Source organism: Dermacentor silvarum, chromosome 1, assembly GCF_013339745.2.
Source record: "Dermacentor silvarum isolate Dsil-2018 chromosome 1, BIME_Dsil_1.4, whole genome shotgun sequence".
In the NCBI taxonomy this organism is placed as follows: Eukaryota; Metazoa; Arthropoda; class Arachnida; order Ixodida; family Ixodidae; genus Dermacentor; species Dermacentor silvarum.
This window is the reverse complement of record NC_051154.1, coordinates 267872161-267885659: the sequence shown is the minus strand read 5'-3', so window position 1 is coordinate 267885659 and position 13499 is coordinate 267872161. Positions and strand designations below refer to the sequence as shown.

The following is a 13499-nucleotide window of genomic DNA, read 5'->3' as shown; positions in this document are numbered from 1 at the left end:
ATGTTCAGGCGCACCGGAGACCAGGTCCAGTTGAAGAACGCCGCGATGGTCGAGCCCGGGACGAGCACTTCCTACAGCAGCAGCAGTAGCAGCAGTTCGAGCTCCTCAGGCTCGGACATGGACGCTTTCGGCGGCCACAGGCGCATCACACGGCCGGCGAGGCGGCCCGGCTTTCAGCGCCTCGAGTTGCACGAGTTGTACGAAGTGCGACAGATGCAGGCTGCGGCGCGCCGGGCTGCCGATGCTGAGGCTCGGGGTGACGGCGCCGGCAACGCGCTGGACCCTCTAGCCCTCCCTGAGCCGGCGCTCATGAACCAGGTGGGAGTCGGATAAGCGTATCGAGACAAACCAGTGTGGCGTCGTGCGCGCACGTGGGAGTTTATATGCACAGTGACTATATCGGGTGTTTATAATTAAAGCGACGGGGGCACAGTTCAGTGGCGTAGCCAAGGGGGGGGTTGGGGGGGTTCAAACCCCCCCCGAAATTTTTTGCACCCCCCCCCCTAACCCACCCTTTGCTCTCGTCGCTTCGCGCTGACATATTTCAAGAAACCGGTGCTACTTTCACACTTTCGTTCCTGGGCGCTTCCGTTTGGGTTGGTAATTTACAGCGAATCATGTCTGCATGTGGAAAAAAACTGTCACGGTGTTTGTCAAGGCCTTGACACTCTGTGAGGTTTTGGGCGCGAATGTGGCGGCCGCATTCTGAAACAACAAATGCGCAACAAATGAAGCAACAAAACAAATGCGGCAGCCGCATTTTAGATGAAGGCGAAAATGCTCGAGGCCCGTTTACTTAGATTTAGGTGCACGTTAAGGTCTCCAGGTGGTCGAAATTTCCGGTATACATTTCCACCGCTTCCCTTTAGGTGCCGGTTAGGCCGCGTTCGCGTAGGAACTTGGTCTCGAAGCTGGCGGAAGCGGCAAAATCGTGCAAAAATCCGCCCGCCTAGGCGGCAAAACAGGCAGAAAAACAGGCGGGGAGCCAAATTGGTCTCGGACCGATTTTTTCGCCATGGCGAAGCGGAAACGAAGTCGTTCTGCTCGACCGGAAGCTACACTAGCATGTAAACTTCAGGTCGTAACATTGAACATGGCACCAAAAGTGTAGGCTGCAATGCTGATCGACGCGATCAAGAACCACCCCTTGCTCTACGACAAGAGAAGTACTAAAACGTACTGTCAGCAATACTCGCGATAGTATTCAACGTCGCGCGACCGGAGGCGCGGCAACGAAGCCAACGGAGTCGCGTGACCCAACTTCTCGCGCTTTTGCAAAGCCAGGCGAACCCACCACCGCCGTTTCCGAGGTTTTCTTGTCTTCCGTTTATTCATTGTCCAATTCTAGAAAACAAGTAGGTAGAAGTATAAAAGCCATTTCTTCTTCCACTTCCATGACAGACAATAGTTAGGCAGATTCCTCGTTGGCGCTCCATAATTCTCCTCGCACGTGCACGGTATGTTGCAGAAGTCGCGGGGTGCTTTTCTCGTCGCGACGATAGATTGGGAGCGTAGGTCTCACGAAGGACGCGCAGGCTTTGGCGAGCCTCAACACAAAGGGCCAGCCCGGGTTTTAGCTTTGGTGTTCCCGTTGCCACTTTCGTGTCCTGGAGGCGCCGAAAATAATACGAATTGATGAAATGTTATTAGAACTTGTAAATAAAAGCTATTAAAGAAATATAATCACGCCTGGGCAGCAACCTGTGACACAGCGCTACCGCGCCCGTGTGAGGAGAATTACAGAACGCCAACGAGGAATTTACCGAAGGTCGCAGATGACACGCGAAATTGCGCAAGATGATCACTTTTGATGACGGGTGGGTCAGTGAATGAACATACCGCTCGAAATAATGCGATAATGAGCGCCACCACGCCGACAAACGTACGCAGACTAGATGGATGTGGACGAAAGCGGCAGCGGCGGCCGCGGTGGTAGCAAAACAAATGTGAACTTGGACATGCGCGGAAAAGATTTTGCGGCCGCTTTGGCCTTTCCGGCCGCTTTGGCCTCTCCACTCGCTTGCCGCTTCCCAACTGTGAACGTAGCCATAGTCTGCAGCGCAGAACGTCTCTCGTTTGCGATTGCACCCCTACGGAAGGCTGGTAGTTACTGTTGTGTTGCTGAATCCCCAACCAGCAATTGCGAAAGGCTGGTAGTTGCTGTTGTGTTGTGGAATCCCAAACCAGCAATGTGCCCACCAAAGGGTTGATGCCAGCAGTGAAATTCCACCGACTCGCAACAGAATGCACGAAACAGACAGCCGACAAGCATGGATTACATGTGCGCAGTACAGCGTAAGTAAACTCTTGTTGCAGGCGCTGACAGTTCTCGTCGGAGTTCACGCGTCCTGAGAAATTGATTATCTGCACTATGCACTGAACAAGACCGGAGTTCATTCCTGCATCACTAGTACACCAATCAGTCGAGATTCTGTGAGGTACAAGGCCGCTTCCTGTTTGCACCGGCCTAAGTGAAGCAGAAATGACTCGCACGCACTACTTAAAATGCGTACACATGCCATGACGTAAAGGCAAATGACGGCTGCACGCTCGCACACAGCGGAAGACACAGCAGCCCATGCACTTGCCACAGGAAATGCAAGGCGACGAAAGCTTCGTAAAAAAAGCATTACTAGTTTTTGCGCGTATTTAAGTTTTCTAGCGCAAAGACGCAGCGAACAAGCTATTGCTATGGGAGTAGGTATAGCCTGGTAACACGTGCATTTTCACATGTATAGCCGTCCTTGACCTGTGAAACGCACTTCGCCCCGACGAGGACGACGCCATCCACGCTTAACGGAGATTAACAATTAATGATGTCTTCTCCGATCGGGCGGGTCGTCTCAATGATGCGTTTTCGAAGACTGGTCCATTCAGTGGCGCGATGAGAGACGGTTGCTCCAAACGCCCACTGTACCTGTCGTACTTACTGTATTTTACTGAGCTTACATTACTTTTTACCTAATTTCTTCACAAGCACACACTAGAGCACTGCACGGGCCGATTTTTTCAGCCCGGGCCCGGCCCGGGCCCGTTATTACGTTGGGTGGCCCGCCCGAGCCCGATCAAAACTTTTATGGCGAGACCCGGGCCCGGCCCGGGCCCGGAAATAATCTACGTTACCCGCCCGGCCCGGCCGGCCACCCCTTTACCTTAGGCCCGAGCCCGGCCCGAGCCCGACTCTAAACTGGCCCGAACCCGGCCCGAGACCGAAAAATAATGTTTTTCAGAGTTGAGTCGCCCGAGAATAACTCATTGCACGTTACATGCACACCACCAGAAAGCCTGAGCCCGGCCCGGGCCCGGGTCAAAAAGCACACGCCGTGTCCGAGCCCAGCCCGAGCCCAGCCCGAGCCCGTGAAAAAACAGTTCTACCCGGCCCGGCCCGGCCCACGGGCCCGGGCTTTCGGGTCAGCCCGAGCCCGTGCAGTGCTCTAGCACACACACACGCGAGGGGGGAGGGGGGTCCCATGTCTTTGATATACATACATAGAGGATGCTTAAACTACCGATATTTATTATCGATCACGTCACGTAGAGGAAAGCGGACGCTTGCCCCCCCCCCCCCCCCCCCGGTCGGGCCGATGAACCCCCCCCGAAAAAAATTTCTGGCTACGCCCCTGGCACAGTTGCTACGGCGGTGCGATGCTAAGCCCGAGGTCGCGGGTTCAATCCCGCGGCTGCCGCATTTCGATGGGTGCAGTGTACCGTGCATTATTGGGTGCGCGTTAAAGGGGCGCTAGCGGGTCAAAATTTAATCTGGAGTCACCCACCACTACAGCGTGCCTCGTAATCAGATCGTCATACCATCGGACATCAGACCTGCCATGGACCTGCCATGGAGTTGGGCCACTAAGCACGCGCTGGCTGATGTCTTGCCGAGCAGACAACATGGGGGCACTGGGTATAAACCGTGTTCGAATAGACAACTTGGCGATGGCTGCGGTCTGGCCTTGTAGACAACTTCGGCAGTGCGTATGTGACATTGGTATGTGCCATTTCTTGGCCAGTGCCCCAGAATTAATGTTCCAAGGTGACTGAATCGGTACGTAGCTTTAAATGGATTAAAGCGAAAGCACTCCCTCTGCAACAGACACCTCCGCGTCGTGTGCGGCCGCTTGATAGATAGCCATTGCAACTAAGTTTCAGCCAGGATACTAGGGATAATGGAGGTTGCTACGGAGCTTCAAGTGGGGAGCAGTGATTACAACAAGATATAGTGAGTCGTGGTATCGTTCGACATTGTGGTTGGCAGCGAGATTGCCATTTCGTGTGTATGCTGATGCGCACACAAGGTTACTTGTTTCGCAGATAGCACGGGGATACGCAGAAGGTTACGCAAGAACGCGATCGCTGACTTTGACAGTAATCTTTGATAGTTTATGGCACAATTTCTTTCATTTCTGAGTAAATTTTTAAAAAGAAACCCATCTCGCATGGCAGACAGCACAATTTTTCTCCTATAGGGCTGGATTAACCGTATAGAGGCGGACATTACTTGCACGAGAAATTGAAATGCATGATTGCCTTGACTAATTGCAAAAATTGATAATTAAGTTTAAAACTAACTAATTTTGAGCGCATCTTGTAATTTACAAATTGTAGCCGGTCAATTCGCAAGGCCTGCCCACTTGGAATGAATTCGGAGGATAAGATTTCTTTTTGACATTCCCCAAAGTATGCGACGAAACACATTGGCCTTCCAGTTATTTTTTGTCATCAAATGTTTAAAACGTGAGTTTTGTTAGATAAGTAAGTGGAACAACAGTGCATTTGTACCGAAAGCCTGACGGCGCATATCTCGAGACCAGTGTCATCCCGACAATTCTGTCCAATTTGATGTGCAGCCGCCGCGATGGGTTAGTCGCCATGTCGTTCTGCAGCTGAGCGCGAGGTCGCGGGTTCAATTCGCAGCCACGGTGATCCCATTTCGGAGGGGGGCGAAATGCAAAAACGTTTAGGTGCACGTAACGTGAATCCCAGGTGGTCAAAAATTATTCCGGAGGCGTCCTCTACGGCGTCTATCATAGCCCTGCAGTAAGGTCTGAATCGGAGCTATAGCTGGTAAAGCAACACCTTTGAAGAGAACAGCGTGTTTGCCACTCACTTGTCCCATCTTTTGCGCTGCTGCCTTGAAAGACACAGCCCCAGTGTTGCTTTGTGACGTTAAACGCCATGAATCAATCAATTAAACAATCACTAACGGGCTACAGTTCGTGAACTGCAATATGCACGACAATGTCATTCGTTAAAAAAACTTCATCAATTAAGTTTTGTAAGTCAATTAATGCATTTGTATTGCGTCCGCCTCTTCGAGCGACCCAGTTACAGGATTAGAAATGTGCTTTCTGCCACAGGCAATTTTTAAAATTATGTTATATATATATATATATATATATATATATATATATATATATATATATATATAATTTCTATTCACGTTTTTTGTATTCCTTTTTTATTTTTTCAGTTTTTTTCACTCTTACGGAGAAAATGTAGTAATTGACTTCTGTGTGCTTGCAATCGCACTCATGATGGAGGTCGGACCCCGGCCGAAACGTCAGTAAAGTTCTGTTATATGTTTGTCCTACATGCTTCTATTATATATATATATATATATATATATATATATATATATATATATATATGAATTCAATTATTAAGAACATGTATAGTTTCCTCTATGCTGTCCTTGGTGCATTTGTTGGCTTCTTATGACATACAGGGTGTCCCAGCTATCACGCAGCACGATTTAAAACAAGAGGAACGGCGTTACGCGAAGCAAAGCTAGTGCGTATTGTTTCCAATACAGTGGAGTAGCCGCCAGTAATTTTTGCTTACTGAGATTTAATTAGGTAATTGTAATTAATTATCCAACTCGAGAAGTACTGTCCAAATTATCAAAGTGTCAATGAGAAGATTGTAGAGCAACATGAAAAACTACCGATACAACTTTCTGTTGCTCAGTACGTGCTACATGAAAGTGTTTTTCTGAGCGTGAAAGAAGCCCGCGAATATACGCAAAGTGCCTCGAGCGACCAGTCGCGCGGCGTGTATTCGCGGGCTCCTTTCACGCTTGGAAAAACACCTTTCATCATCATCATCATCATCATCATCATCATCATCATCATCATCCTATATTTATGTCCACTGCAGGACGAAGGCCTCTCCCTGCGATCTCCAATTACCCCTATCTTGCGCTAGCGTATTCCAACTTTCGCCGGCGAATTTCCTAACCTCATCATCCCACCTGGTTTTCTGCCGTCCTCGACTGCGCTTCCCTTCTCTTGGTATCCATTCTGTAACCCTAATGGTCCATCGGTTATCCATCCTACGCATTACATGGCCTGTCAACTAGAATATCGGCTATCCCAGTTTGTTCTCTGATCCACACCGCTCTCTTCCTGTCTCTTAACGTTACTCCTAAGATTTTTCGTTCCATCGCTCTTTGTATGGTCCTTAACTTGTTCTCGAGCTTCTTTGTTAACCTCCAAGTTTCTGCCCCATATGTTAGCACCGGTAGAATGCAATGATTGTACACTTTTCTTTTCGACGACAGTGTTAAGCTCCCAGTCAGGATTTGGCAATGCCTGCCGTATTGCATTGGCGTTCCAGTTACTTTTGTGCTTCAATGCATAAACCGACGTTTTGTTTAGAAAGTAACTGGAACGCCAATGCATTTCTCCGCAAAGTTCGGGCATTAATATCTCGAAACTGGTGTCATCCCGAGAATTCGTCCCAAGTGGATCCGCGTTGCGAACTCCACGGCTACAATTTGTAAATTGCAATATGGGCCATCAGGTAATTAGTTAAAAACTTAATTAGTGAATTTTTGTTCATTAGTCGAATATGCATTTAAATTTTTTGTGGAAGTAATGTCCGCCTCTTCGAGTAGACCAGCTCATTACCAAGAATTGGGCTATCTGCCACAGGAAATCTTAAATAAATTTTGAAAGTGTTCGCTGAAACACCCTGTATATATGTTACGTTCGGTATCTGGGGGTCAGAATCGGGGCCCGAATTCACAAAAACTTCTTACGCTAGAATTGTTCGTAAGAAAGAATTTCAGCCAATCCGTATGCAAGACATATTATCTAAAGCGGCCGGCCAATGGCAAAGCCCACTTACGAAAGAAAAGCTTTGTGAATCTGGCCCCTGATCCTTGGGTTTAGTAAAAGGCGTGACCTGCTGCCGAATTCATTCGCTACTTCTCAAAGCTTTTCGTTCGTAAGTGCTTCTTGCCGGTAATCGGCCGCCGATTCGCTATTACTATGTCCAACATAGCGATTGGCTGGCGTCTGCTATCACGTCTGCGCCCCCATTGAGGCAGGGATCGAATGATCGAACCTCGAGCTCAGCAGCACAACACCGTAGCCACTATAGACTACTGCGGCGATATGCATATGATGCCCGCGGCTATGGTCAATCGCGAAAGACACTTACGTAATAGAAACCTTGTGAACACGACCCTTGGCCACGTGTAGCTGCAAAGATGCTGTACACCATAGCTCATCATTTGGGCCAGTATCACATAAGCATATACATGGCGTAATTGGAAACGAAGAAGTGTGCTGGGTTATGTGCTTTGTCCCCACTAACAGTATAGTATACTGGAACACTACAATTGCTACTACTATAAGACTATCACAACTGCTACCAAACACGTAATACATACTACAGACCTCTACTCTCATACATAATGCGACGTCTCTGCGCCCACGTTTATATTCGCAGGAACGCAACGGCGCCGAAGTAGTTGTTCGACCAGGGAACTGGTACATGAACCAGAGATTCCAGGCAGCGCTTTCTACCACGGCCATCCTCTGCAGCGTTGCTCTTCTGGTTTATCTTGGCTCGACTCTATGGATTCGCATCAAGTACCGCGACCTCCTCCGCGCCAGCACCCGGAAGGCTTACGCGGAACATGCAGACCTTCCCCTGTTTTCCGGCTGCGACGAAATGGCATGCCAACTCTACATGGCTGCTATAAGAAGTTCCATCAACAAGTCTCAAGACCCTTGCCAAAATTTCTACGGGTTTGTCTGCGACGGCTGGAAGCACCAACACCGTCTTCTCTCTGTTGTGGACGCGGCTCAAGATACGATGTACAAACGTGCGCTCACTGCTATCAAGCGGGTTTCCCAGGACAGCCACAACCAGGCTAAAACCGCTTCGTCTGCGATGAGCGTCGAGAAGAAGGTAGCCGCCCTAGCCAAGTCCTGTATGGAACTTTCGGAGAGCAGCCTGGAAGATCTGAAAAGGTTCATGTTCGAGCGTCACCTGCCATGGCCCGAAAGATCTCGCTGGGACCCACTAGCGATTCTGCTAGACCTGTCCGGAAACTGGAACGTTCATCTCTGGTTTCAAGTCAACATCAGACTGTCTCCATTCCGGGTCGGTAGCACCGAGCCGGTGCTGAAAATTGTTCCCAGCGCCGCCTTTCGCTCGTGGATGGCAACTATGCGTGCATTCGCCGGCCATCCAACGGGGTCGACGCCATCGCTTCACTACCGGAGGTATGTTCGCAAGATGCTGCGCCTGTTCGGCGGGTCAGAGTCGGCCTCTCGCGAAATCGTCTCCACCATCGAGGCAATGAACAAGCTCACGCTAGAAACGCTGGGACCTGCCATGAACGTGCCTGAACCGAGAATCGTGCGGATGTCAATCCGCAACCTTACTGAGACGGGGACTCTCCGCATTGCAACCGGTCGCATGGTACTCCTCTTCAATGAGCTCTTCATGTGGGCACGACGCTTCTCGGCCAGCGACATGGTTCAAGTGGAAAACCTGGGTCTGCTGCGGTCCGTCGTCTACATTCTGGGACTCGAAGCCGAGACGCAAGAGGCGTTAACACTGAGCCTGGGACTTCGTGTCGCCCACGAGCTGGGCTGGATGGCCCACAGAGGAATAGCGGACGTCACGCTCGAGCTCGCAGGCCTGCCTCGGTCGGCTCACACGCGCCGCTGCCTTGTCCAGATCGAAAGTACCGTGGGTGTTGGGTGGCTCAGTCTGTTTCCCAAGCACGAGGAGACCGAGTCTTTCGTTCGAGACGTGAGAGACGTTCTCATTGATGCCGTGGCGCGTCGAAGTAAGGCGTTTCTTCAGCTCCGTGCCCATAGCACCAGTATACCGTGGAACAGTGACAGCTTCCTGGCCAGCGTGCTGCCAGAACCGTCACGCCGAGCTCGCTTTTTCATCGACTGGTTGAATCTGATGGTCGGGCGCTGGCGGCTACAGGAGCAAGACATCACGAATGTTCTCAAGCCGGGCTCCTTGCTCAGCCATCGATGGAGTTTCCAAGGCGCACTCACGGTCGCGGAGGACTACTTTGTCTTTCCTTTCTACCACTCGGACCTGCCGCCAGCTGTCAACTACGGCGGCGCTGGCCGCCTCATTGCTGACGAAGTGCTCAGGGGTTTGTTTCACGAGCTAGCGTACAACCAAAGCCAAAATCGGAACAACCAAGGCCGCACGGGCTTCATTCAACATTCGAACTACACCCTGTCGCCGGATTGGCCCCCGTACCACGTGGATACCAAGGCTCTTCTGGCCGCCCTGTCAGCATATAGGCTAGCCGTCGTGCAAGACTTGAGCAGTGCGTACGCCAGACTGTCGAGCCTCGCTCAAGACAGACTGTTTTTTGTGTCATCGTGCTACACACTGTGCTCTAGCAGCCACTACGTGGACCCGTTGTACGGGGACGCGAGGCGCCGTTGCAACGAACCTGTTAAGCAGCTGTCAGAGTTTGCAGCAGCCTTCCGGTGCAAGGCGCCTTTCCCCAAGCTCTAGATTTGACATGAGTTGCCTTCTTTTTTTTTCTTTCTGGCTTAATTCACTCGCATATGCTTCTCAAGATGGCCAGGCGTGGCGCATGCGGCTTATTAAACACTTGCGGGGCATCGCTGCACCATATGCGGTCTCTTTACTGCGTGATTTTGTAAGTATGATCTGAAAGACGCCGTATCAGGTTTAGGATACTAGGTAGAATACCTTGATACTGCAGTGTGAAAAACCTATTGAGGTTCCACTTTCACAGCCGTCAGGTGTACCTATTCGATACGGTCTTCGAATCGAATAGATTTGAAAATAAATTCGAATCTAAGAGAAAGCGTATAGGTAGCCTATGAATACAAACACGCGAAACACAATAAAATGACGCAACAAATACCCATAAAATGCAAACACAAACGCAATAAAATGACGCCACTGAATGTACGCGTGTTTGTATTCATAGGCTACTTACGCTTTTTTTTTTCTTTAAGAACAGCTTGCAGGCAATCATCAAGTGGTTAGCGCGTCGGGCTGTCGACTACAGTATAGTGCAACGTGTTCTCTGCCCCAGGTTGTATCTCTTTTTGCTCAATAGTAGCACATATGCACTATAACGGTTTGATCAAGATGCAGGCGGCAAGCCGCATCTTGATCTAGATGATGATGATGACGCTGATGCTAGTGGCATCCACTGTGATCACTTGTCGCCACGGCAACAAATAATCACTTAGGCTGCGTAATTAATTACATGTTACTATATCTATTGTACCATTCTGTCAATTCCGGCTTTATCTGGTGAAGTTCCTTATGCTAGTGACGATTCCCGTTCCCATATCTTCCCCGCTTTTCAGCCACCATTATTCCAATCGTTAACTGATATCCGCACGTGGTCAGTTTACGCTGACAACAGCTTCGCACTCTAGCTCTTCTGAAGGGGGACATTCCCTACACTTTTGAATGGGTAAACATTTTTGCATGCATCCATTAGAATATGACGTGTCGTCTCCAGATTTTTTTTTTCTAAAGCAGACACAGGTTTCACCTTGTTGGGAATATTTGCTGCCGTATGTTCTTGTCCCGAATTAATCTGGGTTCCGGCCCACTCCGCAGTGGAGGGCAATATGAGTTTGCCCACCAGCAGGCCCGAGCGCGCTATCACACCGAGCCGCAGCCGCGGAGAGGGAAGAGGAGGACGCAAAGAGCCAACCACTGGTCACGTACAAAGACATAGTGGAATATTACAGAAACGGGAGACAGAGCTTCCCCGAGCCACACCTCAAGTCAACGAGGGAGCAACAGACAACATATAGGCAGATCCAGACAGAGTCGTTTCCCCACCCCGATTACTAAACCGCATGTACACGAGCCAGTACGGGCAAGAATGCCCCGTGTGTCACGAGCCAGGTACACTCCAACACATGATTGCAGAATGTAAATTTAGCCAACAACACCCACCACTCCTCACCAATCCTAACCCCAACATGATCCCCCTACCCATCCAACCCCTTAGAGAGCGATGGAAGATCTTGCTGTCCAGCCCCGCCCTGGAAGACCAGCTTTGGCTCGTAACCAGGGGCCAGGCGGCGAGAACAGCATATGGATTCCCGTGAAGTGGGAACCACTTCAGTCCGTCGAATGCGCTGAAAAGCTCATGAAATAAAGTTTTTCATTCATTCATTCCCGAGGCAGCCAGCTTGGGCCTCAAAAAGGAATGCACTATACTTTTGTGCTCTCAAAACTTTTTTTTTTTCCAAATCTCGTGTGCCACTTTTGTAAGATCTTCTAAACTTTTTTCCCGTCCCTTGCGCTCCAGTTTACTGTCTGTGGTTCGCGGTTCTCACGCTTTTTCGTTTTTATGACTCAGCGGATACGCATACTTGTACCTTCTTGATCGCCAGCTCTTTGGTCCGCTTCCTCTATTCGACGTCCGCCGTGCACAACTGCAGACAGCTGCAACACAACAAATCGCCTTCACACTTAATGAAAACAAGCAGAGCTTGAAAAGGGCCTAGTAGGTGTAGCTTCGTGTGTCACCGTGCCTGCCACAAAGCAGCAGAACGATGATGCCTTCATACGCACGCCTACGCCCTGCTAGAGCGCGTGTGTGTATACGAAGAATGGATGAATGCTATGAGCGCCCGCTTTGAAACGGGGCGGTGATTGCACCACCAAGTTCTCGTTATTATTTTGTCCAATGTCCTACCCATGTTTAAACAAATACACATGCGTGTTTAACGCTTGAACACCTTTGAAGGACACGTGATCGATCAATCCCCCCCCCCTCCCCAGCCATGCCACTGTGGCAACATCCCACGGGGTCTATACGACGAAGAAGCTAGGCCCACATGCTACACATGAGTGGTAATCAATCAATCAATCAATCAATCAATGAATCAATCAATCAATGAATCAATCAGGTCACCTTGATTGATTAATTTTGACGAATGCATGGATAATGGAGCATAATGCATGCATTTGGACTGACATTCAACAGATTAGTTGCCGGTCCAATTTAATTTGCGTATACAGGTCATTCACAGGAAGAAACTGAACAAAAGAAGCGCCAAATACATAGAATTGTGAAAAAAGAAACTGCTTGCAACCACTCATGGCAAATCATCTAACACCCCCCCCCCCCCCCCCCCTATTTTGGTTATGTAAGCAAAACGTCTTGCACGTTAATTTGAAGTTTGTTTGAGTTTTAACGCTAGCTGGCAGATCGTTCCATATTATTGCTTCCTGAAATTGGACAAGCCACTCGCTACCCATTATGACACTGTTGATTTAATTACTATAGCCCTGAGGCCACGTAAATATTTTTTATTTTTATTTTATTTTATTTCATTTAGTTTTTAATAAAGACGTTTCGGCACTCACTCATTATGACACATCAGCAAATTGAAGTTACCATTTAAAGCGTGCCTATCTTCACGAACAGGTAATACGAACAGGCTAAAAGGAAGTGAATTGTTTATAATACAGGGAATTGTAAGACGATATCATCGTTAGTATTATAAGGATCGGCTCGCGTTACAAATCACATTAAAATCCTCGCGAATACGCATATCAGCCCACCAAGTCACCTCCTTAGATTACATCATATCTGATCATCGCACCAGTTTACTATTACGCTGTCTACGCGATCGGCAAGGTTTTGATCACACCGTTTCTGGGATCGGCCCATTTCGCTACTGTACTGTCTCTGCTGTCGGCCCTCTTGGCAGGAAACCAAAGGACATCCGTACAGGTAACCGGAAGAAGGGAAGGGGGGGGGGGGAGGGGGAGGCAAAGAGAGCTTGTTTAAAACGTAGCTGTACTCTAGCTGCAATGTAATCGCAGGCGAGCCTTCACACATGTCTCGCGTATGCCATGGAACTATAGTACTAGTCGCCCGCACTTGGCGTGCCCATGAATGCTTGCTCGCGAACGCTTCGCCCTTCCACAAACTTCCAGTGGCTCGTACAGTTGCTAAACTTCTCCGTGTCAGCACACGTGTGGTGTCTAAACCGGGTGGATGCCCTCGGAATAGAATTTCGTTGTCGTAGTATACACTGGGTTACTCGATCCTGCATGCATTTCGCTCGGATATCTACACACGCGTGTGCACGGCCCTCCCCGTCGTCTCCCGTCCTCCCACCATCTCGTCTGCTCCGGTATACGTGCTTCTCAAACAGGGTCTAACTCCTTTCCCGCTTTCTTTTGTTTCCTTTTTTTTTCTCACGGCGAGT

At 49.4% G+C, this 13499-nt stretch overlaps 1 protein-coding gene across 1 annotated transcript; it reads left to right on the top strand.

Annotated features, from left to right (window-relative positions):
• LOC119437145 (endothelin-converting enzyme-like 1) lies at positions 1–9789 on the top strand. The gene is made up of 2 exons (XM_037704215.2): positions 1–318; positions 7735–9789. The coding sequence occupies exons 1-2, from the start codon at positions 1–3 to the stop codon at positions 9787–9789; spliced, it is 2373 nt and encodes a 790-aa protein (XP_037560143.2).
• Positions 9790–13499: the final 3710 nt, after the last annotated feature.

What these genes read in the sequence shown, in the direction of transcription:
- LOC119437145 (XM_037704215.2), top strand. Translation starts at nt 1, where the DNA reads ATGTTCAGGCGCACCGGAGACCAGGTCCAGTTGAAGAACGCCGCGATG. An exon ending in AGCCGGCGCTCATGAACCAG is followed by an intron (nt 319 to 7,734) that starts GTGGGAGTCGGA and finishes TTATATTCGCAG; the next exon opens with GAACGCAACGGCGCCGAAGT.